This window comes from Dipodomys ordii, unplaced genomic scaffold, assembly GCF_000151885.1.
Source record: "Dipodomys ordii isolate 6190 unplaced genomic scaffold, Dord_2.0 Scaffold53, whole genome shotgun sequence".
In the NCBI taxonomy this organism is placed as follows: domain Eukaryota; kingdom Metazoa; phylum Chordata; class Mammalia; order Rodentia; family Heteromyidae; genus Dipodomys; species Dipodomys ordii.
The window spans coordinates 3744484-3770915 of record NW_012267269.1 but is presented as its reverse complement, the minus strand read 5'-3'; the positions used below and the strand labels follow the sequence as shown (position 1 = coordinate 3770915).

The 26432-nt window shown below is 38.6% G+C and overlaps 1 protein-coding gene across 1 annotated transcript in view; it reads right to left on the bottom strand.

Annotated features, from left to right (window-relative positions):
- Window positions 1–5501: 5501 nt before the first annotated feature.
- The window catches only part of Sh3gl2 (SH3-domain GRB2-like 2), a 63769-nt gene continuing 42838 nt past the window's right edge, over window positions 5502–26432 (bottom strand). The window contains exons 3-8 of the mRNA XM_013020777.1: window positions 18638–18781; window positions 17309–17442; window positions 14909–15067; window positions 11736–11839; window positions 9243–9373; window positions 5502–7082 (exon numbers count right to left, since the gene is read on the bottom strand). Of these exons, the coding sequence (XP_012876231.1) occupies window positions 6883–7082; window positions 9243–9373; window positions 11736–11839; window positions 14909–15067; window positions 17309–17442; window positions 18638–18781 (872 nt within the window). The 3' untranslated portion in view covers window positions 5502–6882. The remainder of the gene's footprint in view (window positions 7083–9242; window positions 9374–11735; window positions 11840–14908; window positions 15068–17308; window positions 17443–18637; window positions 18782–26432) is intronic.

Below are 26432 nucleotides of genomic sequence, written 5' to 3'. Positions count from 1 at the left end.
GACCTATGTTTCTTTGGGCCTGGCTTACTTCACTTAATATAATTTTTTCCAAGTTTTTCCATTTCCTAACAAATGGGGCAATGTCATTCTTTCTGATGAAGGCGTAGAATTCCATTGTGTATATATACCACATTTTCTTGATCCATTCATCTTTGTTGTTGTTTTTAATGTACTGTGTGATTGTTTCATTTCCTTTGTGTGTTCTTCCCATTATGGTATATCCCCTGTTGTCACTGTACTTGATTTTGGTACCCTGCATCTTGTATGTACATTTGTCTGATTTGGGAAGGGGAAGAGGAAGGGGAATAACAAAACACTGAAAGAAGGACACAGGATGACCCATTGCAACAATAATACACACAAGATACTATACTGGAAATGAACTTTACAACTATTGGGGGGTGGAGGGAGAGAGGTGGGAGAGGGAGGGGGTAGTGGGAGAACAACAAAGGAGGGAGTAACAATTCTCAACAAAAAATGTACTCACTGCCTTACTCATGTAACTGTAGCGCCTCTGTACAGCATCTTTACAATAAAATTAAATTTTAAAAAAGGAGTAATAGCTTCAGTATTTTGAGACAAAGCGAGGTATTAAGCCCTACTTAAAATGTAACCCACTACAACTGTAAAAAAAAAGATAGAAAGGAGCAGGAAGGTAGATTTAAATATCAGTAGGGGTGAATTTAACCAAAGTACATTATATGTATGTATGCAAATATTACAACTAATTTACACTAATTTAAAAAAATAAAACGACTAAGAGAATTTGTTATATTCTTTGGCCAGCAGAGGGCAAGCTAGGTTCCATGAAACTACTTAAAGGAAAAGAACTAATTGATGGAAAAGGGCTATAAAGAGGATAGATACATAATGATCAAATGGCACTAATATTTTAGGTACATTAAGTCGGTCAGTCCAAGTTTCCTAAAATTCATGAACTACCTTCCTCCTCTTTCTGTTATTTTTTACATAATGAATTCAGATCTTTGATGTTTCTAAAGGAAAAGCTGAGTTACCATTAGCATCAGAGACTAGCTTCTCACTCTGTGGTGCTTTTCACTGTGGATTCATGGGACACACTGGCACCACAAGGAAAGTGGTTTTTTACTTCACTCTTCTTGTCACCAATGCATGCCTTGATCTTCCTCTCTGGTACTCACAAATCGGAGTACTCCAGTCAGCCAGGGTTCTTCAGACCATGCCTGATTCATCAGGTGCACACAATTTACATCATATGGCAGAATGCTTCTAAAACAGGTGGATCTTAGCCTCCTGTAAACAACTGGATCATGTAAACAATTGAGTCAGAATCTCTAGTGTCACTACTCAGGAGTCTGTGCTATATAGCACATGACTATCATCTATCTGATAGGAATTTTAGTGTGTGACCCACTGATTTAAATCAGAAAAGCAAGAGCTCTGATAGTGCCCCATGTGAGGAACTTAGTTCTCCTATACATATCCATTTCCCTGTCCCTCACAAGACAGAGTAGCAAAGCATCCAAAAATGGCGGGAAAGGTAAGAACTCTGTAGTCAGCACAGATGCAGATGAAACACAGCCCCTTAGTATCAGTAAAGTCCTGGATTTCAACATCTCTGTGAATGAGGGGGTAAACACACATCAAATGTAATAGAACCAATCAATAAACATTCATGTCATAAACAGTAAATTGCATTTTAATAAAATTATATGCTATACTAGGGACTTTCAGAAATTAAAGAATACTGCTAGAGAAGAAGTTCAAACAAAGGAACATTTTGTTATATATGATGAATTTGTATATAACAAAGAAATTAATAATTAAAAAGTTGTTTTTTCCTAAGATAGTGAATTTAATGCCTTTTCTGGCATTAAATATGTATGCTTAAAGTCATTGTGTTGTATTGTTTATTTTTCACCATGAAATGTGAGGAATAGATAATAAAGTCAACTTATATCAAACAGCAATGACAACAAAAAACATGCATGTCTTCATCAATCGAAGCCTAGTCAGTATATAAGAAAAATGTCGGTGAGAAGGGGCCTGCTTATTTAGAATAATTGTATAAAGATCACTGCTTCCCAAACTTGCCTTCATCTGGGAACCGCTTGAGAAGCTGCTACAGGGGTAACTCACACCCTCCTGGGCATGCTACAGCAGTGACCAGCGCATAACCAAGGACATGCCTAGATTTCCCCGGGCCATCGTGCTTTCCAGAAAGCTCTATTCAGTGTGTAAACGCAAAGAACAATGTTGTTGGTGAAAACAATTGCCTAATCATCTATGTTTTCCCATTGTGTTCAATACCACAGGCAGGGCTTAAAATCCAGGAAATAGCTGGTATTCTTAAGTTTATCTAGGATAGCATTGATACTACAAGTGTGGTCTAGAAATTGACATCATTGACATCATCATCATCATCAAATTTGTTAGAAATGCAAATTCTAAGCCCCACTCCAAATCTACTGAATAAGAATGTATGGACATAGAGTCCATGCATCTGTTTTAAGAATAAACATGATATTTTTGGATGCTCTGTAGAGTATTTTTGCCCCTAAACCCTTTATCCTTTGAGTAACTCTGATTCAGAACAGCTGAAATGAGAAGCTTGAAAGTTAGATTATACAATTATCCCCACTTGCCTCTTTCAGGAGCTTTAGAAAACTCGGGGTGACTTCCTGACTACTTATCTCCTTGAGTCCTGAGGAAGGTATGTGTTCTTACAAGAGATAGTCTCATGAACCATTGGAGTAGCTTTTATAATGGCCTCTCTCAAACTGTGGTGAATCACTATACACATCTTTGTTTTCAAGCAAATACTATTGAGACTATTTATCCTTTATTTTGCTTCTGAAGTTGACAACTTCTTCCATGCTGTGCAGAGTTGCAGCTCTGTCTCCTGCCTCCAGTGGAAGACTGCCATCATTTAGGCAACTGTGCTGAGTGACATTTAAGGTCCTGATCTTTAAGTGGGTCCTCAAAAATAGCCTTGTCCTTTTTTTGGACAGCTCCTTTAACCTAGAGATTAACAGGTCTTCAAATTAGGCCTAGGAATTGCTGGTAGGGGCTTGAAACACTGTTAAGTCTTCTCCGCTATCACCCAGAGCTCCTCACAGAGGCATCAACGATTTCCTCGTTAGCTCAAAAGCCCTGATTCTGAACAGCACTGCACCATCTTCGTGGAATGAATGGCAATCTGCATGTGACATGGCAGATGAGAATATGGCTGATGAAACAAGGACTTTATAAGTGTCCAAATGGCTCCATCTAGAGCACTGGAAGCTTGAAACCGCAGCCGTGAGATAATTCTGACTTCCTAATAATGTACGCAGATCAGGACGAGGCACATTTCTCCTAAGTCATCCATATACAACCCCTGGGATAGTGACATTCCTGGTCATATCATGCTTACTGTCTAATTAGTTATAGTGAAGATGAACTAGGTAAAAAAACAACAACAAAGCTATTCTCCTGTTTTCTCCTTCAAGACTATTAGAAGGAGATAAAGAGACCACAACCTCACCAGGGCAGTTCCTACTTCAGCTCACTTTAATTCAATTCCATTTCTATTTCTACTGCGAACAGTTTGTTCTGTGATTAGACTTAAAAAAAAAACAGATGTGTTCTTAGGTTTAATTTCCACAGACTTGCCTACTCTTTCCTACACTTAAGGTTTTGTAAAAAAAAAGGTATTTGTTATACCTCACTAAAAATAAGGAACTTGAACAGTTCTGAACCTAGTTGGTATATTAGGAATGGTTTTCACAAGACTCCCTGAAAGATTAAAATTTTCCAAGGTCAGAGAACTTTTATTTCATTTGATACTGGCTAATAGTGAGATTAACTTGTTTAGCATAAGGCAATGTGTTTAGTTTCTTTTTGGGCTTCAGAACCAACATTTTAAAGATATCACATCAAAGATAATGGAATGTTTTACTGGTTCAAATACAGTTGAATGTGGGTCTCTTTCTGAACTCAAGATTGTGTCTTGGTTATCTGTTCTCCTGTTGGTGCATCAATGGCATGACCCTTGGGTATGAGGTATATACCTCTAATCCCAGGTCAGGAAGCTGAGGCAGGAAGATAACTTGATGCAGCCTGAGCTACACAGTGAGACTTGGACTCAAACAAAAACAAAAACTTCCCAAACTACACAGACATCACTTACTGTAACTTTATAACGTTTTTATATCTATAAAATCAAATCCTCCAACTGTGTTTCTCAAGGAAAAAAGTCACCTTGTTTTTCCACATGTAATTTAAAAAATGGGCTTAAAAAAACAAAATTCTCAGTTTTCAAACACATAAAAACAAACTTCCTGAGATTTTGGTTGAAACTGCACTGATTCTCTCAACAAAAAAAATCTGGGGAGAAATAATTATAGACTTGACTTTTTCTAACCTATGAACATTTTGAATATGTTACTTACCAAGATCTTATGTTTTCTCAAAAACATTTCATAACTTCCCATGCAGAGATCTTATACAATCATGCTAGGTCATATCTGCAGACTTAGCTTTTTGATGTCTTTGTAAATAATTTTTTAAATTCTATTTTTCTAAATGGTACATGGAAATAGAATAATTCTATATTTAGCTCGAGTGTTCCTAGCATGTTTATTTATTGATTCAACAGCTTTAGATTCTTCTAGATTTTTCTATATTCAGAATAATGTTACTAGTAGTCTGTCTTAAAAAATTGGTTTACGAATTCAACTGTGCTGTTCTAGAACTCAAGAAGCTAGCAACACAAATTATTTTCATATTAGATTATTCACCAAAATTATTTAGTATATTCAACTGTTCATGTTAGCTTACAAAATTTATACAGGTAGCCTTAGAAAAAAAGAATACAAGGGACATCTAATGTATAAAGAACTTGTTTATTCTCTTAGGAACTTGGGAAATGCATATTCTGTACACACTTATCTTTGTTCCCATCCACCCAACTCTGCTATACAACATATATAAAGAGAAAAGAATTCTGGATGTGGTTTTCAGGGTAATTTTTGCTGTTCTTGTTTGTGCTTTTGCTCTGAGACAAGGTTTCTGAGGTAGCACATACTGCACTTAAATTTGTGATACTCTGGTCTCATCCTCCTGAGTACAGGGATTATAGGTATCTGTCATCATGCTTAGCTCAAGGCTGTATTTTAATAAAACACTATTTCAATATGAATGTCTTTCTCTTCGTGAATGAAAGAAAACCAGTTGACATATTTTATTTGTTCCTCCTAACATTATATTCTTCAGATCCCACCATTAACATCTCATCTAACTTTGTAAAGGCCTCTTCTCTTCACTTACTTATCCTCTCTACCAAGTCTTCTCCTTCTACAGTTATCAAAAAGTTGTCAGTATGCAGGCTAGCACTATTTTACTGATGGAACTTTCTCTACTTACAAGGAAGTAGATATGAGATTGGTATCAGGTCAGATCTGATTCCATCCGAAGACAAATTCTTGACTGAAAACATCCACCCATTGTCAGACACAAAATAAAGAAGCAAAGGCTTGTGGTTTTTTAATCTTCAGCAATATTTATTGGAAACGGCGACACTTCCCATGGTGAGAGTTTATACATGAAGCAGTAAGATTTGCCTTTCACTCCACACAATCCACTACCGCAGGCAGCACATAGGAAGCAGCACATTAGACCTCTGGAAGAGTCTGTATAACTAGATAAATACAACTCTGGATAACAGGACTTCCGTGACTTGTATAGAAAAGAAAAACACTCATAAGCTTACACACAGCACTGTATACACAAAATAAAGATGGGGTTAGAAGGAGAGATGGTAAAGTAATGACTGAATTGGGAAGGAGATTTGCATATCTAGCCACATACCTTAAACTGCTAAGCACAAAGATCATCTTTATTTGGTCCTCATTGAGGGCAGAATATGCACAAATGATGTCCAAGGAACACAAGGTGACAGTGGAGAAAAGAGACATTTACTGTTCCTGCCCTCTGAAGTAGTGGGGAAATGGTTACTAGTGATTTTTCTCTTTATGTCTCTGTGCCAAATGGATTCATAAAACGTGTTAATTCATAAACAGAAATGAAGAGAAGATAGTTAGCTGTTCCCCCATTCCCTGTACCCTTCAGAAATAGTCTAAATATATACATGGCTCTGTACAGTAAGAATTTAAGCTTGGAAACCAGATTTCTTCCCCATTCTCCCTCATGGAGAATTTTCTCTTTTCTGCCCCTTCCACAATATGCTGATTGCTCATGGTCTCATCCGGAAATAAACGAGAATCCCTTGGAAGGCTGTAACAGCAGGGTGGGAAGAAAACTAGCTGTGCCTCAGGAACAGGCTAAAGTGAGGTGAACAAAGGTGGCCATTTTCAGAGAATGCCTTGAACCCACAATCAATATGTTTCTACTGCTGGCATCAAGAGAATAACTCACTTAGACCAGAAGACAATTTGCTGGTGAGGGAGGTTTGTCTTTTTGACAATTCTGTGACTCACATATTTGGGAAGGGACAATGTGAAAGCAAGAACTTGCTCTTCTGTAAATGGGGAACCTGGGGTGCTGCGATGGCCCCTGGGTGATAGACAATATCTTCGGTAGGATGGTTTTTCCGTGATGTGGCTCATGGTCATAATTTCAAGAAACCATGGCCTCCTGAGAACTGTGTAAACAGCAGTTCTGTGACTACTGGCTAGTCTCAGATGGTATTTAAAAGCACATGCCATGCCCCACTGGGCTCAGAAGATACCATCCATCACCATGACTCCTGTGGGATCACACAAGTCAACCCAAACACTGGTGGGCTCGATGACGTGGTCCACTGCGGCCTGCATTTGAGATGTATTGTAAGCAGCATTACCAAAGCAGTGGTTAAACTGAACTATCTGGGTCAAAAGGAAGTGAGCCAGCCAGCGTAACATCCTAATGGGGCAGGGCAACCAGAATTTCTACATAATTAATGGGGAAGAAGCCCGAGTGGCCGTGAAGCATTCCTTCATACCAGTTTTCATCAATCTGATTAGTGAGTGTGATGATATCGCCCTCCTTAAAACCCAGCTCTCCTTCATTTTCAGGTTCAAAGTCGTACAGAGCTCGGCAGCAGGGCTGATCCATTTGGACTCCTGGAATCAGAACAAGAGAGAATACAAGATGGTGTGGGTATTAAAGTCATAGCATTTACTGTGGTATCCCCTGGCATGGTATTCTCCTTCTGTCCTTCCTTCTCCTCCTCCTGCCAAAGTTTCTTCCAGCATCCACGACAAAGAACCCCTTTCCCCCTATCAGTTTCTGATGCTTTCTCACATACAAGTTGTTGGGTATTCCTGTTTTGATTTCCACTATGAAATGTCACATCTATTCTTGTGGTAAGTACAAGAGATTTCCCTCATGCTAGCCTTACTGATAATGCCCAAAGGTGGGGAGCCACTAACTTGTGGGGTTTATAATGGGACTTAGTTTAACAGAATGACATGGCCAGATTCGCTAATGTTAGCTCTTAAAAATGCTGGCACATTAAAAATGGTTCAATTAACTAGATGGGCAAAGCTCTGCAACCTCAGAATAATATTTCAGTGCTTACTGCCCCAAATGATAACTCAAACCTCTGGAAAATTGCTGTTTTAAATATGTGTGTGTATCATACACACATGTATGTAGGTATATAACACTTGTATATAAAGCACTGGGTCCAAGCAATACATGTGGGCACATAGTTGTACTCCCAGCATATTTGGATGGCCAAGGCAGGAGGACACAGTAAGACCCTTTCTCCAAGTAACAAAGCTAGGATATAGCTTAGGAGTAGAATGCTTACCCAAAATGCTAACATGTACAAGGCCTTATATTTTGTCACCATCACCATCAAAACAACAACAAAAAACAAAAAAAAACCCTAAACTCTACTGGATTCAAGTTATTATTCTGTGTGAACTTGCCCAAGGAATTTTACTGTTTCTTTGTACAAAGTTGATAGTAACAGAACTTATTTCATACTATGCTGTATTTATTAAATCTGATACTGTTAAAAAAATCCTATCACTTAGATGTGGTAAACTTTCACATAGAAGCAGTACACAAGAGCTACAATATATAAAAATAATGTAGTCACTTTGAATAAAACAAGAAATAATGTATTCATATCATAAATGAGATTTATTTAAATACATTATCTATCATGTAGATACATGTGAATATAGACTCCGACAAATGCATGATGCTCTCACACTAACTAGCTCTCTTGCAAGGGAAACAACATAATTAAATTTGAATTTAGAGAAAACACCACACCAAAACAAAATTGAAATATCTGACTACTTTGTGGGGAGGGAGAAGCAGTCAAGTATCATTTATATGACCAGCCGGTAGCCAGTTCGCTGCAGTGCCATTGCAGTGGGTGCCCATGTGGACACTGGGAGCTGTGGAAGGGAACACCATGGTGAGAGAGCTCTGCCTACTGTCAGACCTTACAGCTTCATCAGTCTCCAAACAGCATTTATGAATGTGTTCTGCTGTAGAACATCAAGAACTGAGGCTACGGGAAAATAAGAAAAAATAAGAGAACGCTATGTACCTTTAAAACCCACTCTGCTACCAGATAGTTCCCACTTTCTAAGACAGTATTGCAATTGGAAACATCGCAAAGACAGATTTTGGTTTAGTCCATGTGTAGGGGTGGAGAGGAATCGTGACAAAAGAAAGAATGCCTAATTGGGTATGTACTGATATTCTCAAGAGTAAATAAAGTTTAGTTTTCATCATACTGACCTTAGTACCACAACATGATGGACTGAGCGTGGGAAGTAGGAAGGGAAAGCTAGCAGGCTGAGGTTTGAAATATGCCATCTGCAAATATATTCAACCACATGTTCCTGTGACTCAGGAAACAGCTCAGCACGTTCCTGGATCTGCTGTCTGAGGGTGATGTGGGAATGCATGTGGGCCTGCACTGCCCAGGCATCCATTCACATGTGGGTTGGATCCTTGAAGTAAAGGTGGCCAGCAGGAGCAAAGGTGACACCCCCTCCCAGTGCCTAACTTATATTTCACATGGTTTATGACCATTTGGTAGTTAGGAGGTCAGTGAGGGCTGGTGAATAAGAAAAAAGGACATTCAAAAAGTTTCAGATCTATAAAGAGGGGAAGGGAAGGATTGGAAAGGTGAATGGAAGAAATGTGAGAAATGGCAGTATATTTCTTGTAGCCAGATTGGAATGCTTCTAGAATTTCTAGAAAAGTGTCAGTGTCAGTGGATGTGCCCAAAGCCCAAGGTCTAAGCTCTTTACCTGAAGGTTTGGGTGTGCCCGTGTGGGAGAGACCCCCATTGGGCTGAGTACTGTCCCCAGTAGAAAACTCCAGGCTCATTCGTGGCTTAGGCTGATATTCTCTTCTAGGCTGAGAGGAAGCTTGTCTTATTCTGTAATTGAAAAGAAAAGGAATGGGAGTAGGAGTTAGGAAGTCAATTAAGAAGTCAACTAAAACAATAAAACTTAGAAAAATGACTGGGTCACCTACTAATCTAGCATGACACAGAGGGAAATCTTAAGGATCATTAGTTTTCTTATAAAGTGATGTCTATGCTTCCTCTGCAGTCTTACCCTCACTTTCTGTGTTCTGTTACTCAATACCGCCTTTCATTTATTCAGATATGTCCATGATAGGGGTCAGGGACACAAAGGGGAGTAAGATACATTTGTTCCACAAGCAGCATTTGGCATGAGAGAGTATAATAATTGATTACCAGATACCTGTCACACAGGTATCTACAAAATACAGAAGGGACTTGGGGTAGACAGTTGGGCAGAGAGGAATCATTGCTATGTGGGAAAGTTGGAGAAGATTTAAGGAAAAGAGGTTAAAACAATCTATTGTGGTATTTTCCAGAAGAGTATGCCAAAGAAGCTATTCTAAGTGGCACATGAGGTTTGGAGAGAGTGAGCAGACTGGAGATACAGGGAGAGGGAAAGGGTTAATGAAGTCACAAAAGTGAAAGAGATTTGCCAAAAAGTGCATTCTGTACACCACTAAACACTGTTCAGTTACAGGTATTCAATAAGCAAGGTACATTCAGATTTACAAGGGTGGGATGATTAAGGATATGGTGATTGTAAAATGACACTGACTTTACTTTGAACACATTTCAGGAGGAATGAAAGAGAGTGGTCCCTTGGTGCCCAACTGCTGTCACAAAAGCACAGATTACTTGAGTGTTTGACACATATAGTTTCAAGATTTTCCTAAAGGCTTCAGTTTTAGGCATATTTCCAAAAGTGTGCACTGAAGAGAGTTACAACAACAACAACAAGAAAATCACTGAAAATAGACAAGAGGAGAGGGCCAAACTGGAGACATGTGAAACTTCTAATAATGCAGCCCAGTATGACTGTCATCTCCATTGCGCCTTGAGCCACAGATGAGCCACAGGAGACTAATGTGGTCATGATCTAATAATAATCCTGAAGGGTGATCCTCTGAGGCATGTACATTTAGCAAAATCATCCTCCTTCACCTGGGTAAGTAAAATAATATGCACAGACCTTCTCCAACTTACAAAGGCTCAGGCAATTGTTTTGTTTGTATTTTTAGCTTTATGACCCTGTGAAAGGGACACACATACAGTAGAGATCATACTTGGCATTTCATCTCTTAGGATTCATTAGTAAATTCTAGTCAAATTAAACTATAAAACTGCAGAAAAAGTTTTATCATTCCTTACTTTACTTATCACTTAGAATTACTTAAAAGAAATGACCATCTATGTGTTCTTACCATGTAATAAAATCAATAATATATAATAATAAATTGATATGATACATATTATAATATAATGATATATCCTTAAACACATAAATCATTTGACTTGATGATAAAATTGTGACAGGGATATACATACAGTAGAGATCACACCTGGAAATTTGATCTTTTCCTGGGTTAGCAACATGCAGCACAAAACTATCTCACAAGGCTGGGTAGAGGGAGCAAACCATAAATGCCAGCCAGCCATGTAATCACAAGCAAAACCCACCAATACTCCACAGTGTATGTTGTTGCTAAGCTATGTTGTTTGGGATGTTAGGTAGACTGCATACTTTCTTCACATGGGTTTATGGAAATATCATCCAACCATAAGTTGCTCAAGGAGCATCTATATTATAGTGTGGGTACTCTATACATCTGGGCAGGTTGTGCCCAAATCTCCACAGAGAGCCTCATGTACTTGAAAACTATTACAGATCACTGTGATGTACATCTAAGGAGGTGGTACAGAGCACATGAAAACAACTCCCTGGTGGAAGCTTTAGCATCACTCAAAGAAATATAAATATGAAAAGATCCAAGCTTTCAAATTAGATGGCTTGGTTGTGAGCTGCAGCTGACAACCATGAGAGAGCCTGGGCAAGTCATTTTGCTTCCTTGAGGCTCAGTTGCTCATCTGTTAGTTGAAGCTAAAATACTTAGTCTACAGGGATGTTTTAAGGTTGATCATATGCAACTGGTACCCACACAGAATATCTGCTCCACAAATTGCATCCATCATCATCAATAGCATCCTGGTGTCCCATCTATGACAGTCAACATACAATCCAGGCATGTCATAAACACAAGAACAAAGCACAAGACAAAATAAAACCAAAGCAATCCTTGAAGGGCCTGTACACAATCAGCAGGAATTTGGCAGAATTGTGTCTCCAAATGAAATTTGCTATTACTTCCATTTCTTTACACATGACTGTAGAGCAAGAAAGTACAAAGTAGAAATGCAGGGAACTGAAACCTACCTTTCCTCCAGCCTGACAGTGACCTGCTGCAGAATCTGCACTGCCTGTTTGTGGTATTCCAGCTGGGCTTGCACAAGCGCGGAGAGCTGGCTCACTTGTTCAATCTGCAGATGGATAGGACAATCATGCCTCAGTCACCAGGTTATGATCTGGCGGCAGCTACTAGTTCCCTATGCACATTACAGTATGGTCCCCAAAATATTGTCCCATGCTTGGTGATGCTGATGTTGGTGAAGCAAGTCAGGACAAGATAGATTATTCTGCAATTTCTAAATTGATGAAGGATAAGGAAGCATCCTTCTACAATGAACCATGTGTGTCAGTACTATGAAGCAACCTTAGTAAGAAACCTCAGAAAAAAATCACATTTTTTTATTAAATCTCCCTGTGATTATCTTATAGGAAAAAGATGCTCTGACAAGGGAATATTTCCTTCCTATGTTTAGCACTCAATATATAATCCCAACAGTACTTTTCATGTGAATAGTACAGCTAGTACTAAAAACATGAATATTTCTGGGTGCCAATGGCCCGTGCCATGTAATACTACCTGCTTGGGAGGCTGAGATCTGAGGATCACAGTTGGAAGCCAGCCCAGACAGAAAGTACGTAAGACTCTTATATCCAATTAACCATCAAAAAACTGGAAATAACCCATGCTTTCACTGTATTTGATGTTGGTATAATTCGTGGAGGGGAAGGGAGAAAAACAAATCGTTTAAATAGGGATACAGGTGAACCCATTGCAACAATGAGATGTACAAGTCATTATGTTAAAAATGAACTTTACAACTTTGGTGTGGGGGGGAGGAGGGTTGGGTGGGGGGTGGGAGGAGGATGGGAAGGGGAAACAAAGAGGAGGCAACAATGCTTGATAAGAAATGTACTCATCTTGCCCATGTAATTGTAACTCCTCTGTATGGTATTCTCACAATAAAAAAAAAAAAGCTGGAAATAGAGCTATGGCTCAATTGATAGCCTTAAGTGAGAAAGCTAAGGTACAGTGTACCAGCCATGAACACAAAAGCTCACACACACACACACACACACACACACACACACACACACACACACACACACCAAACATGAATAATCATGAATATTTGTTTCTTATAATGTACCATGTGAGGTTTAAAAAAAGCCTTTTGACCTCTCTAAGCTGCATTTGTAATGTAAAGGTGTTGTATATGGTGGTATTTTGAGTTCATTCCAGCTCTAATAATTCAAGCGAATTCAGTTACTATTCATTTTGTATCCTGTGTTGTGATCTAACTTAGTAGTAGCCTCCAGGTCAAGAGAGGTGAGGCTGTCCTATGCGGATGAAGGGGGACAGAATCCTGGGTGTGGTGAAGGAGCACTGTGATTCAGTTTTCCCAGAGTATTCTTCTTGAGTAGGAGACAAGAGTTGTTTGTGGACAAACATATACCATGTCTGGGTGGCAGCAAAAACCATGTATGTTCAATATGCCTCCCCTGTCTAGTCAGTAAGGCAGCTGATTAATGTGATGTTTACTTTTTGTTTTCAACTTGGCTAGATAGCTAGCAAACCATTATTTCTGGGCATATCTGTGAAAGTGCTTCCAGATGAGTTTTGCATTTGTCACAGTTGACTGGGTAAGGAAGACCTGTTCTTATCTAATATGGAGAGCACCACATAATTAGCTGAGGGTGTTAGTAGAAAAGGTGAAAGAAGATAAATTCACTCTCTCTCTCTCTCTCTTAAAGATAGCTACACAGCTTCTCTTGCCCTAGGATGTTAGAACTCTAGGTTCTTTACAGCTTTCAGACTTGGAATCCAGGACTGGCACGAATGGCTTCTCACCTCTGCTGGGGCTAAGGCACCCAGCTTCAAAATGAGAGTTATACCATAGGCTCCTTTGGACTGGGAGTGAGCTATGTTAACAGCTTCCCAAGTTCACCAGCATCCTCGGTTCTCCAGTGTTCAGAGGACTTATTTGTGACTTCCAGGTCTCTATAATCTCAGGAGCTAATAAATCCCCTCTCATTAGCCTTATTTATATCTTGTGCATATTATATCTATATTTTCCACTTCTGTCCTCAATAAAGACCCAATAAAGATATCTCAAATGTAATATCTATGCTACAATCATTAGTCTTAAAATTTACTTTTTTAAAGACTATACCCAACTTCAATTCACAATAGAGAACACTTCTATGTATGGCACCCAATTCTAAATGTCAAATTGACATCGTTTGTGTGTGTGTGTGTGTGTGTGTGTGTACGCGCACACGCGCGCATGCATGTGCACGCGCATGCTCCATTACTGGAGCTTGAACTTCAAAGCCTTGGTGCTGTCCCTTTGCTTTTTTTCACTCAAGGCTGACTGACACTCTACCACATGAGCCACATCTCTACTTTGGACTTTTTTTTTAAAATAAGTTTTTTTATTGTGAAAATACCATACAGAGGGGTTACAATTACATGAGCAAGGTAACGAGTACATTTCTTATCTACTTTGGACTTTTTGTAGACAAGAGTTAAAGGGAGATAGCCATAAAAACCTTCCTGCCTGGGCTGGCCTTCAACTGTGATTGCAGCAGCTACGATTACAAGTTTGAGCCAGAGGTTCCCAGCTTGACTGATATTCTTATAAGTACAATAAGCTAACTGATTGCATCATGGGAGCTTCTTGATTGCTATTCTTTATAGTCATTTCTTATGTATTCAATTTATCCACAGACCTTTATAGCATTCTCTAGTCTCTCAATCTTTCTCTGACTTTCTATGGTATTATTTGGCTTTTTTGTGCTTATGTCTGTTATCTGGCATTCTAACCATTTGAGCCATGACTCCAATGGACATTTCTGCTGGTTTATTGAAGATAATAATTCTGCTGGCTTTGAACTTCAATCCTCAGACCTCAGCCTCAGACCTCAGCCAGGATTTTAGGCATAAACCACTAACTAGTATGCAGCTTTAGGATTCATTAGTAAATTTTAGTCAAATCATACTATAAAATTGCAGAAAAAATCTACCACTTCTCTGTTTACTTATCACTCAAAATTATTTAAAAGAAATGACCATCTATATGTTATCATATAATAAAATCAATATGCTGATATAATATAATAATATATAGTGATATGTCCTTAAACACATCATTTGGCTTAATGATAAAATTAATTTTGAAAACCACAGGAAAGTTACTTACATCCATCTCCAAGAGGTTGAACATGCTTGACTCAGCAATTTCTTTAGACTCATCAAATTTCTCCAGAGCTTGACGGAGTTCTTCATCTGGGATCTTGCCTTGCCGTTTCTTCTTATAATCAAAGTCCAGGCGCCTCCCTTCCAACTTCTTTAGATGGTGCTGCAAACGAGAGGAGCATGCTTTGAAAGTAGTTCTTTACAGTTCACTTTACTAACATTCTAATTGGCTTCCAAAACAAAATAGGCTGCATTTCAAAGTAGAAATGAAGAAACATATACCAGTGAGGCAAATGCTTCCAGAGGCTTCGTGAGGGGATACCTTTAAAAATAATTAAGGATGAGCTGGGAATGTGGCTTAGTGGTAGAGTGCTTGGCTAGCATGCATGAAGCCATGGGTTCGATTCCTCAGTACCAGATACACAGAAATAGCTAGAAGTGGTGCTGTGGTTCAAGTGGTAGAGTGGTAGCCTTGAGCAAAAGAAGCTCAGGGGCAGTGCCCAGGCCCTGAGTTCAAGCCCCAAGACTGGCAAAATAACTCAAGGATAGGAAAGAAATAACAGGAAATACCATTTCCCTTTATGTCTGGTTTGCCAGGCCAAAGCCACGATGGAATCCTTTCCCTCCTCGCGCCACATGCACATGTGCTCCACACACTGAGAGGTGTGTGCACAGAGTTCTCAAGTCCCCATCCTCATGAAAGATGGTACTCCAGAGAAGACACTGGAAAACGACTCCCCCTGTAGTACCGTGAGGAGGAATGGCATTCTTGCTTTCTGAATCATCCAGTGTGTTACGATCACTGTTGTGTTTATTATGTGGATTCCTGATCATCTGAATCTAAATATCCAGGACTGAATCTAGGAATCTATTTTGAAACACTTGCCCAGCTAAGGTGGCTTTCAGGAAACTTTTTACTGAGCTTAAGCCTACCTTCTTGACAGATGATCCAACACAGGACCTTGGAAAGGATTTCATCTAATGCTACTTGCTAAGCCTTATCCATTCTTAAATTATTCCAAGTAAGGGGTCTGGCCTGTGCCCAATACCCCTAGTACTGGGTTGTGAAGTCTTTTTCCCCAAACCAAAATGTTGGGTTTGTTGCTCTTGTTGTTTCTCATGGCATCAATTTCCACTATTCACTGTTGGGTGAGAAGGCCAGATTTTCACTTGTTTCTAGGTATACATGGAAGGGAAGAGAAGGAGACGAAATTGAATCGGGAGTGGTAAAGATCTGAGAAGCAAAGGAGAATAAATAATACCCTAAACCTTCCCTGCTACTATTCCATGCCTGATCTAAACTAAATGATTGAGCTTTTGGAAGGAATATTATTTGAAATACATGAGCCTACAGCCAGATACAGGGTAGAACAATGTATCAGAGCTATACTTTGGATTTAGAGTTCGCCTGCCATTTATTGAGTGATCTTGAGTGAAGTAAATTTAATCTTGGAAAACAAAGAGCCAGGGGGACTGAGTTCAAGTTACAGAAGTCCATTTAGTAGACAACAAAAAAGTGTTAGTCAAGTTCAAAAATAGTCGTAGAATGAATAAGTGAATGAAGAGATGAACAAACCTTGTAAGCCCAAGCAGAAACATAACAAAATAAAGTTTATTTATTAGAAATAAACATAACAAAATAAAGTTTATTTATTAGAAATATCACAACTATTCTACATGTTTTAGAAAGAATGGCTAGGAAAATACAAAACACATGTTTAAAAATAAAAGAGTATTTATTTAAGTAGTATTAGGGGTAATAGCCCAGCCCATCATTCTAATTTAAAACAAAGCAACACAAGAGGACATTATCCCTCTAGGGAAAATGTATTTTTGTAAAAGTGATTCAATGTGTGCTGAGTGTAGTGGCTCATGCCTGTAATCCTAGCTACTAGGGAGGCTAAGATTGGAAAGATCATGGTTCAAAGCCAGCTTAGGCAACAGAAAAAGATCAACATGGTGGTATGTTCTACATCCCAGATGAGCAGGAAACATAAATAAGAGGATTACAGTCCGGGAAGGCCTAGGAAAAAATCTAAGAGCCTATCTAAAAAATAACCAAAGCAAAAGTGGACTGGGCATATGTCTCAAGTAGTAGAGTGTCTGCTTAACGAGTTGCTTAGCAAGTCCAAGGCCCCAGTAACACCAAAGAAACCAAAAGAACGGCAAAATCCAAAGCCTATTTGATACAGACACTGCATACAGAGAATTCAGCTATCAAACTCTTGAGCAACACAGTCCTAACAATGGGCTGGAGAGTTTTGCATTTCTGTTTGCTTCCAATTTATCTTGCAGGGTGATTTTAAAATTTACCAGTGCTGTCAACAAGAAAACTAGCCTAAGAAGTGGACATTTGCAACTGTGTAATTTCAACTGCTTGCTTATAAGAGACAACAGCATATACCTGAATCTCCCTCAGATCTTTGTCATGAAGATTCTGAAGTGGGTCAATGAAATTCTGCTTCACTTCCATGTCCAAAGAGTCTTTCACCTCTGAGAGTTCCCTCATGGCTTCCCCTACCTCTCCAAGTGCTGGACCTAAGAGGACAAAATGGAGCTCTTAAACTTTGAAGAACCAGGGGGCCTTCACAGATTAAAAAAAACATAGAGATTATTGCCTAAGAAACCAACAGACTAGAAAGAATACACTATGCCTTCCATAGAAGAATGTCTTTCCAAGGTGCCATGGTTCATTGTAGGAACCATGGAGATATCCCTTATTAACAGGTATGTAACATCTGGGAGGCTCTCTGTCCACTTTTGTATGTAATTGCCCTGCCCTGTGCCGTCATTTTCAAGTCAACTCTTTTAGTAGAAACAAATAACAGTAAAGGAAAATTGGTCAACTGGGAATGAAGATTACTTAGAGTTCCCCACATCATTAGGTGTAAAGACAGAAGGTGGTTGGTGTCGTAACTGAGAATGGGAGATTAGTGAAAGAACAAATCATATCTTACCTGGGTCTATGACATGAGGGAACATATACAAATGAACAACAATCTAAGAGAAAGCCTTTATGGCAGGGTATAAAACAGTGCCAACATAACCACTTCCTCCCTCTCAAAATGTAGCTCTTGCCAAACCCACCCCAAAGAAAGTGTGAGGCATCTGGACATGTAGGGCAGACCTGCAGTAAACTTTGGGGTCTTATCTAAGAAATACCAAAAAGAAAACTGCTCAGACAAATCACCTAAAAATAATGAAGCATAGAGTCCTGCTTAATTTTTCCTGTTCAAGGACTATAAACATTCACACTGTAAGACCAAAAGAAGATATTCTTAAGAGAGTGTCACAAGGGCTTATGATCATATAAAATGATGATTATTGAAATTAAATCCAAGATATGGAAAAAGGGTTTTTGTTTTGCTTTTTGCACTGGTTTTTCCTTCTGTTTTCCCCCTTTTGCCACTGTTTTCTGTACTTTCTGTCTTGTATGTAAGTTTATCTGATTTGGGGAGGGTAAGGGAAAAAGCACAGAAACAGTGGGACAAAGGGTGAACTAAGTCAGCAGTGATACTGTTCAAGAAGAGATGTACTCAATACCTGATTCACATAACTAACCCTCAGTACATCATCTTTACTATAAAAATAAATAAATAAATAAATACAGGTATGTGAGAGCTAAAATTGAGAAGTGAAACATAAAATGACCTTAACTTCCTACAGACTTTCTTACCAGGATCACAACACCAAGGAGAACCAAAAAATTAAGAGTGCGAGAAAGCACAGTTACCGAAGTTGCAATCATCTCCCAGCTCTCTTCCAAACTTGAGCATGGCCTCTGCCAGCAGTGCTTCTGCCTGAGGGTAGCCTGGCCCCTTCTCCTGGCCACGGATTTTTGACATGGTGTTGATCATGCTGAGCTTAGCCCTGGACGCTGCAAGAAAGGGAGAACAGGACTTTGAAGTAGGCAACATGACATAGGGGAAACATCTATCTGTACCTTCAATCTCTGAATTCTAGCATCCTTACAATATGGGACTACTCTACCCTCCTACCATCTACCCTACCTATCTGCCACCTACTACCTAACTCAAATCTCAGCTCTTCCTAAACACATGTGAAGGATTATGTAACAGGCAAGCCTGTTTGGGGGGAACCACTATTAGAAGCTCAGTTGCCATCCATCCCCATGTGCCCTACCTCTTCCCTCTATTCAGTGTGATGGCTGTCATGCTCTGTACCACTAAACTGTTGCACTAAGAGTTTTTTGGAAACTCTTGGATAATGTAATAATCTCTAAATTTTATATCTCAATTATAGAAGATTATGGATTAAAATAAAGAATCAATGGTAAACTCTTGCAGTGTGAACCTTATGCCCCATTTCACTTATTCCATGTATAAAAACTATGTTCAAAACAATTGTGTAACTAGGATTACGACCATAAACAGATCTATAGCAATAATAGTGTGTTTATAGAAAGGATTATTCCTCCTGCACACGAACTGCATATGAAAATTGGTTTTGTGCTCCAAAGACAGCATCTCTTTTCTTTTGCTTTTATTTTTATAATAGAGGAGGCCTAGACAGCCCTTCTAGTTTTAGCAGAAGCAGGAAGGCAAATTATCATATTTTATTATTGTTACTAAGTGGTTGTACAAAGGGGTTGCAAAGGAGATGAGAAAAGTCATCAAGAGACAATATTTCAACTCTGCACTGGGGATAGTACAATAAGCAATAAAGTAAAACCCCTTGTTTCCATAAGTTTATAATGAATTGAGGACAGTATCTATTCTAACAGCAATTAGAGTTTGGGTACTGTGGCTCGGTGGCAGAGCACCTGCTTAAGCCCTGTGCTCTATTTCTAGCAATGAAAAAAAGATAAAATCAAGAAGAGTGGAGAAGTATATATACTAATATATATATGCATATATATAATATACTATATATACCAAGCAGCATGATGGGAGACTGCAGAAAGTCACAGAACAGAAACAGTGTCTGTGACACTTTTCCTGGAGGAAAGTGTCACAGAATTTAGAACTACACAGTAGACAGAATTTAGATGGTCTACTTACACATGCAAGCAAGTTGGTGGTAATCATAAGAATACAAGACATTTTCGTATTCTCCAGTTTGTCATAAAAAACATGTCACACATTAAACTTTAAAAATTAAAGCTGCCTCAGAACCACCCATTTTGGGGGGCAGCTGGCCCGTCTGAGATTCAGGAAAAACCCAGTTCTTGCCCTCTTGTTGCTCAGGCAAGTGGAGAGTTAGGTAGACAGACACATCAAATAAATGCTGTAGTGGCTAATACACAATGTGACTGTGAGGAGCAGGTAAAAATCATACAAGTGAAAAAAGAAATATATTGATATTTATAAGAGTTACAGGCACAGAAAGGCTAAAAGGAAAGAAGATAAATGGAAACCAACGCTAACTGGAACCCCATGTAGTGGTTAATCCCCTCAAATCCTGTGTTCATCATTTTGCATTCTAAAGATGAATTCCTTTGATGAAAGATAGGTACTGATTTGTACTTAGATCTTGGTTCTGTTAAGAATTGCTTTTTGGTAAGCAGTTTATAATAGTTAAATATATTGTGGCTGATTTTCAAATTCCTCATTTTGAATGCTGTTGAAAATGAGGATCATTATTCATTTTCTAATTACTTGAGGACATCTTGAATACATTCTACATCTTCAGGAGGAGGAAGAAAGCTATAATTTTTAATGTAATGGAAATTAATTTATCCTTTTCTTCAAATGATCTCAAACTGCTATGAATTCAGATATATGGAGAGATTCGTTTTTAAGGTCATTCATGAACTCATTAAATTTTTATTAAGAATCCTGGGGCTGGGAAAACTTGTGTACTTGAGAATTATCAGACTTCTAAATTACCATCTATAAGAGTTAACATAATTGTTTCAAAATGAGTTTTTAAAGCAGTACTTTAGGAAAGTAGAAGTAAGCCTAGGAAATATTAAACATAAGATATTCTCATTTCTATAATGTGATCTTAGCTTCTACTGCTTCACCAAGCTGTATGTGATCCTACAGACTGAAATCCCTTCTAAGGGAACTGGACTCTTTTCCTGCTAACTGTTTTTCTCCCCACCACTTTGCTATTCCTACTCTGTCCTGTCTTCTTTCTCTGGTTTCATAAAATTATGATAGTTCAGGATAGCTAGTAATTGAATAAAAGAAGTTCAGAAATAGAAGAAACAATTTTAAATGCAAGAAAATTTCCCAGAATTGATGATACACTTCCATAATAAAAAGTTCCCCTGAGCAGTGGATACACAGTCCATTCCAAGGGCCACCAGGATGATATTGCAGAACAAAGAGGACAAGGAAAAGTTCTCAAACCTTTCAGAGAAGACATGAGTCAGAAGGTCACCGCATACGAGAATAGCAGGAACAACATAACATTTATTTTTTTAAATGGTGCAAGTTGACTCTAAATTTCTTTTTTTTTAATTGTGAAAATACTGTACAGAGGAGTTACAATTACATGGGCAAGATAATGAGTACATTTCTTATCAAGCATTATTACCTCCTCCTTTGTTTCCCCTTCCTATCACTTCCCATCTCCCCCTCCCTACCCACCCCCACCAAAGTTGTAAAGTTCGTTTTTCAACATAACATCTTGTATATCTCATTGTTGCAATGGGTTCACCTGTATCCCTATTTAAACAATTTGTTTTTTCCCTTCCCCTCCACAAATTATACCAAACATCAAATACAGTGAAAACAGAGATACCATGGGGGAAGGACATACAAAGCAACAAAGAAATCATCTTATAAATATGTTAGAAACAATCACAAGAAAGAAAAAACATTTGAATACTTATCTTGGGACTCATTTCACTTAACATTGACTTATCTGACCTTTTCTGCTTGTCTCAGACATATACTAGTTATTGCAAATAAGGAAACCATGGGACCTATATTTCTTTGGGCCTGGCTTACTTCACTTAATATAATTTTTTCCAAGTCTTTCCATTTCCTAACAAATGGGGCAATGTCATTCTTTCTGATGGAGGCATAGAATTCCATTGTGTATATATACCACATTTTCTTGATCCATTCATCTACTGAGGGGCATCTGGGTTGGTTCCAGATCTTAGCTATGGTAAATAATGCTGCAATAAACATAGTTGTGCTGGTAGCTTTAGTGTGCTCTTCTTTGTGATCATTTGGGTAAATGCCCAAAAGTGACTTCAAATTTCTTAGAGAAACTTGAGACTATATTCAAACTATCACTGAGGATAAAGATTAAACACACACTAAAGGTCTCATTTTTCTTTCCAACCTAATGGAAGATGCATTATACTGAAAGTATAAATCAAGACGTCTCAAAGATGAGGAACATGTGATGTGTGTCTGTTTATCAAATGAAGGGAAACATCTACCTGTGGCAAAAGGCTTGGGAAAGAAATAATGAAAGATGGATAACTCAGAAACTGAAAATTAAGATAAAATAAGTCCACTGAAATATCCTGAAAAAATTAATGTGTGGGGAAGAATGAGAAAACAGGATAGTTACTGTCTTTCTTACTGGCTGTCTCTCTCTCTTTCTTTCTTTCTGTTGGTCATTGGGTTTGAACTCTGGGCCTGAGTTCTGTCCCTCAGCTCTTCAACTCAAGGCTAGCACTCTACCACTTGAGCCACAGCACCACTTCCCATTTTCTGGTGATTTATTGGAGATAAAGTTTCACAGTTTTTCCTGCCCAGGCTGGCTTTGAACCGTAGTCCTTAGATCTCAGCCTCCTGAGTAGCTATGATTACAGGTGTGAGACACTGGCACCCAGCTAGTTATTGTCTTTTAAAACTCAAATTCAAACAGAAAGTATTTGAAACTAGAAAATGAATCAGGATCAAACAAACATGTTTTAAGATTGAGAGCAAAAGCCACAAAGATAGCTAAATGAGTTCTGAAAATGTTTTGGGGACTCAGACAAGGGAGAATGGGTCTAGTTCTTACATTCCTTGTAAATTATTTTCAAAAATATTTTTTAAAATCATGTGCTATTTCCACTATTAAAAAACCCCACAGAATTCAAAATATTTCCATTTTGTTTTACCCTTTGAAGAAATGGGTATTTTCACTCAAAACCCAGAAGCAGAGCGATGGCTCAAAGTGGTAGAACACTAGTTGGGCAAAAGAGCTCAGGGACAGCACCCATACCCTGAGTACAAGCCCCAAGACCAACAAAAAACAAACAAAACCAAAAAAGAATGGGTATTTTAAACAAACCTCATCTAATGGCTGAAGTAAATAAACAACGTTTAGTCTTGACAATCTGGCCACTGCTGTAACCCCAAGGGCTTTTCAATCAAAAAGTCTGACTAAAGTATATGTTCATCAGTATAAAGACAATTGGCCAGGAAGAAAAAAGTTACTATGGATAGACGGGTGAAACAGGATTGGAATATGCCATCAAAGGAAAGGAATCGATGAATCTATACCAGGAGATTTCTGGAAGTGCATTTACCAGGTGAGCTGAAATAGCAAGCAATGAAAACAGAATGACCATAAAACGCTGACCTAGTCCCCAAAAGGGCTCCCACTGTTTCTGTCCTCAGCAGAACAGGGCAGTTTGCTTTTTGATTTAAAAATCTATGCTCTCTTATAAGAGAGACAAATGAGAACAGTGAAGCCTCAGTCTTCATCAACTCCCAGCCCTGAAAGTGTAATATATAACATCCCTGACAAGCTTTCTTATTCTGGGCACAGCCACAGGGAAGTCCAAGCTGTGTTATGAGTAATGCTGCTTCTCTGCTAGCCCCGTCTGAGCTATTTTCCTCTGACCTAAAAGCTGTATCCATGTGAGTCACTGCTCGATCTGCCCTAAAGCGTTCTAGCTGTCCAGTACAGTACCTAGTTAGAAATGCTGAACATCTGGTACCTCTGCTAAGTCTTTGTTTAAATTTTTATTTTGTAATACAAATGAACAAATAGGAAAACAAACCATTATCAAGGCTTGCCTTTCACTTAAAGCAGCACACAATTGAATACTAGGCTTTAAGCTCCTGTAGACATGGGTAAAAATCTAGACTGTAAATCTTGCTAGCTCTGTACCTCTGAAAACAGTATCATTCAAAAGGTGGTTACTAGTTTTTAATGAAAACGAGGAAAAGAGTAAACATGACAGAAAGGACATATGACAGGGTCTTTTTGGTGATTATGTATGCTGGACTGCTTCATGGATAACCTGAATGGGCAGGGAACTACATTTCTCAAGGTCCATTCTGTCAGTGATCTATGGACCAACTGGGAAATGGTCCAAAGCAAAGTAGTACAAGATTTGGGAGGTAATGGTATTATTGATTATATTGGTATGAGAGACAGAAGCAGAGGTGCCCAGGGTTAGAGTTTGTGCGCTTCCTCACTGTGAGTGGAATCACTTAAGAGTTCTAATGCTTTATACATTTGTTTGTATATATCTTTTTTCCCTAACCTTTAGGAAGAGGCTTCCTGTTCAACAGCTCTATCACTTCCCCTCTTGCTCTGAAATGAAGTTGGAGGTGCTGATAAAATCTGACCATATCAACACTGTAGTCTCCTGAGCTTGCTGGAGAACAGGCCTTACTGTCTGCGACCTCGCTTGCTGCTCCCTTCCTCCCCTGATACACTAAGGTCTGAGGTACCATCATAGTTAGTCTGGGTCATTAACAAATATTCCTTCTTCCCTCTCTGCTTGTAGTCTTGTCCTCCATATTCATAACAGAGTGGTTCCATTCAGTGTAAGTCATCCCTCTCCTCAGATCCCTTCAACGTGTGTGTCCCTGTATCATTCAAGGTAGGAACTAAATGCTAACAACAATGTTGTTCTATATGACTCTTGCCTCTTGGACGTACACTTCCTGCTATGGTTCCTTACTCTTCTCTGAACACATCCGAATAACATCTTCCTGGACTTGGTAATTTTCTAACTTATTTAGTTCTCACCTAAGATAAAGGAACAGAATTGGTTGTTGTGAATTCAAAAAAAGATAATAAGGCTGCTAAGGACTGAATTGTGTCTCCTTTAAGTTTATATTCTCTAATTCCCAATAAAACTATATTTGGAAATAGGACATTTAGGAAGTGATTCAGGTTAAATTAAGTCATAAAGTTAATATTCTAATTTTTATAGATCTGGAGGTACCATATGAAGAGGAAGAAAAATCTCTCTTCATGTACATTCACCAAGAAAAGGCTATGCGAGGACGTGGTAAGAAGATGACTGAAAGATAGCCCTCAAAACCAAACTGACAATTATCTTCATCTTCATGCCTCAGCATCAAGAAGTCTGAGAAGTTAACTTTTTTTGTTTAAGTCACCTGTGTCTGCTGCATTGTCATGACAGTTTAAGCTGACTAAGCTCCTGGGAAGAAACATGAATTTTGATGAATACTATTCAGTTCACTATATTGTCTTTTTCATCTAATTAATTTTTAAAACCCTGAGTCAAAGTAATTTTTATGAACTATCCAGATTCTTGTACTATGGGAAAAATCATGCATTAAATAATTTTCATTTTACATGGATTTCTAAAGCTTCAATTTTTACAAAGTTTCCTTCTTAAGCTTATTCTTCTGAGATACAATTGCCGAAAAACTTTGAAAGAAGCCTCATGGAAATATATATCTCTCATGCTTCTCTAAGTCCTTAGTGATATTTTTTTTTTATTGAAGAGAACTTTATTTCCATAAGCACATAAACATGAGATCAGTAACTGGGAGTGTGGCTCAAGTGGTAGTGGGCCTGACCTAGTATGCACAAGGCCCTGAATTCAATCCCCAATTCCTCAAAACAAATGGTATTAATGCATAAATATATAACTGAAAATTATCATAAAGAAGAGAAGGTTCTTCACATACTCCATTCTCTGAAGGGTTGGACATGTAGAATCCACCCAAAAGCTCATGTATTTAAAACTTTATCTTAAACTGACCAAGAGCTATTTTAAGAGGTTCTGGAAACTTTATTTCCTTTCTTAAATAAATTTTTTTATTGTGAGAATACTGTACAAAGGAGGGGTTACAGTTACATGAGCAAGAGAATGAGTATATTTATTTCTTTTTCTTTTTTTGGGGGGGGGCCCAGTCGTGGGGCCTGAACTCTGGGCCTGGGCACTGTCCCTCAGCTCTTCAGCTCAAGGCTAGTACTCTACCACTTGAGCCACAGTGCCACTTCCGGCTTTTTTCTTTTAGCTTATGTGGTGCTGATGAATCAAACCCAGGGCCTCATGCATGCAAGGCAAGCGCTCTACCACTAAGCCACCTTCCCAGCCCCGAGTATATTTCTTATCAAGCATTATTGTCTCCTTCTTTGTTTTTCCCTTACCATCCCTTCCCTCCTATCTCTACAACTACACTCCCCCCCCACCCTCCACCCCCAGCCTAAATTGTAAAGTTCATTTTTCTTTTTTTTGTTTCCACAATGATTACTTTATTTTTATTTTTTTATTTTTTATTGTGAAAATACTGTACAGAGGGGTTACAATTACATGGGCAAGATAATGAGTACATTTCTTATCAAGCATTGTAACCTCCTCCTTTGTTTCCCCTTCCTATCCCTTCCAATCTTCT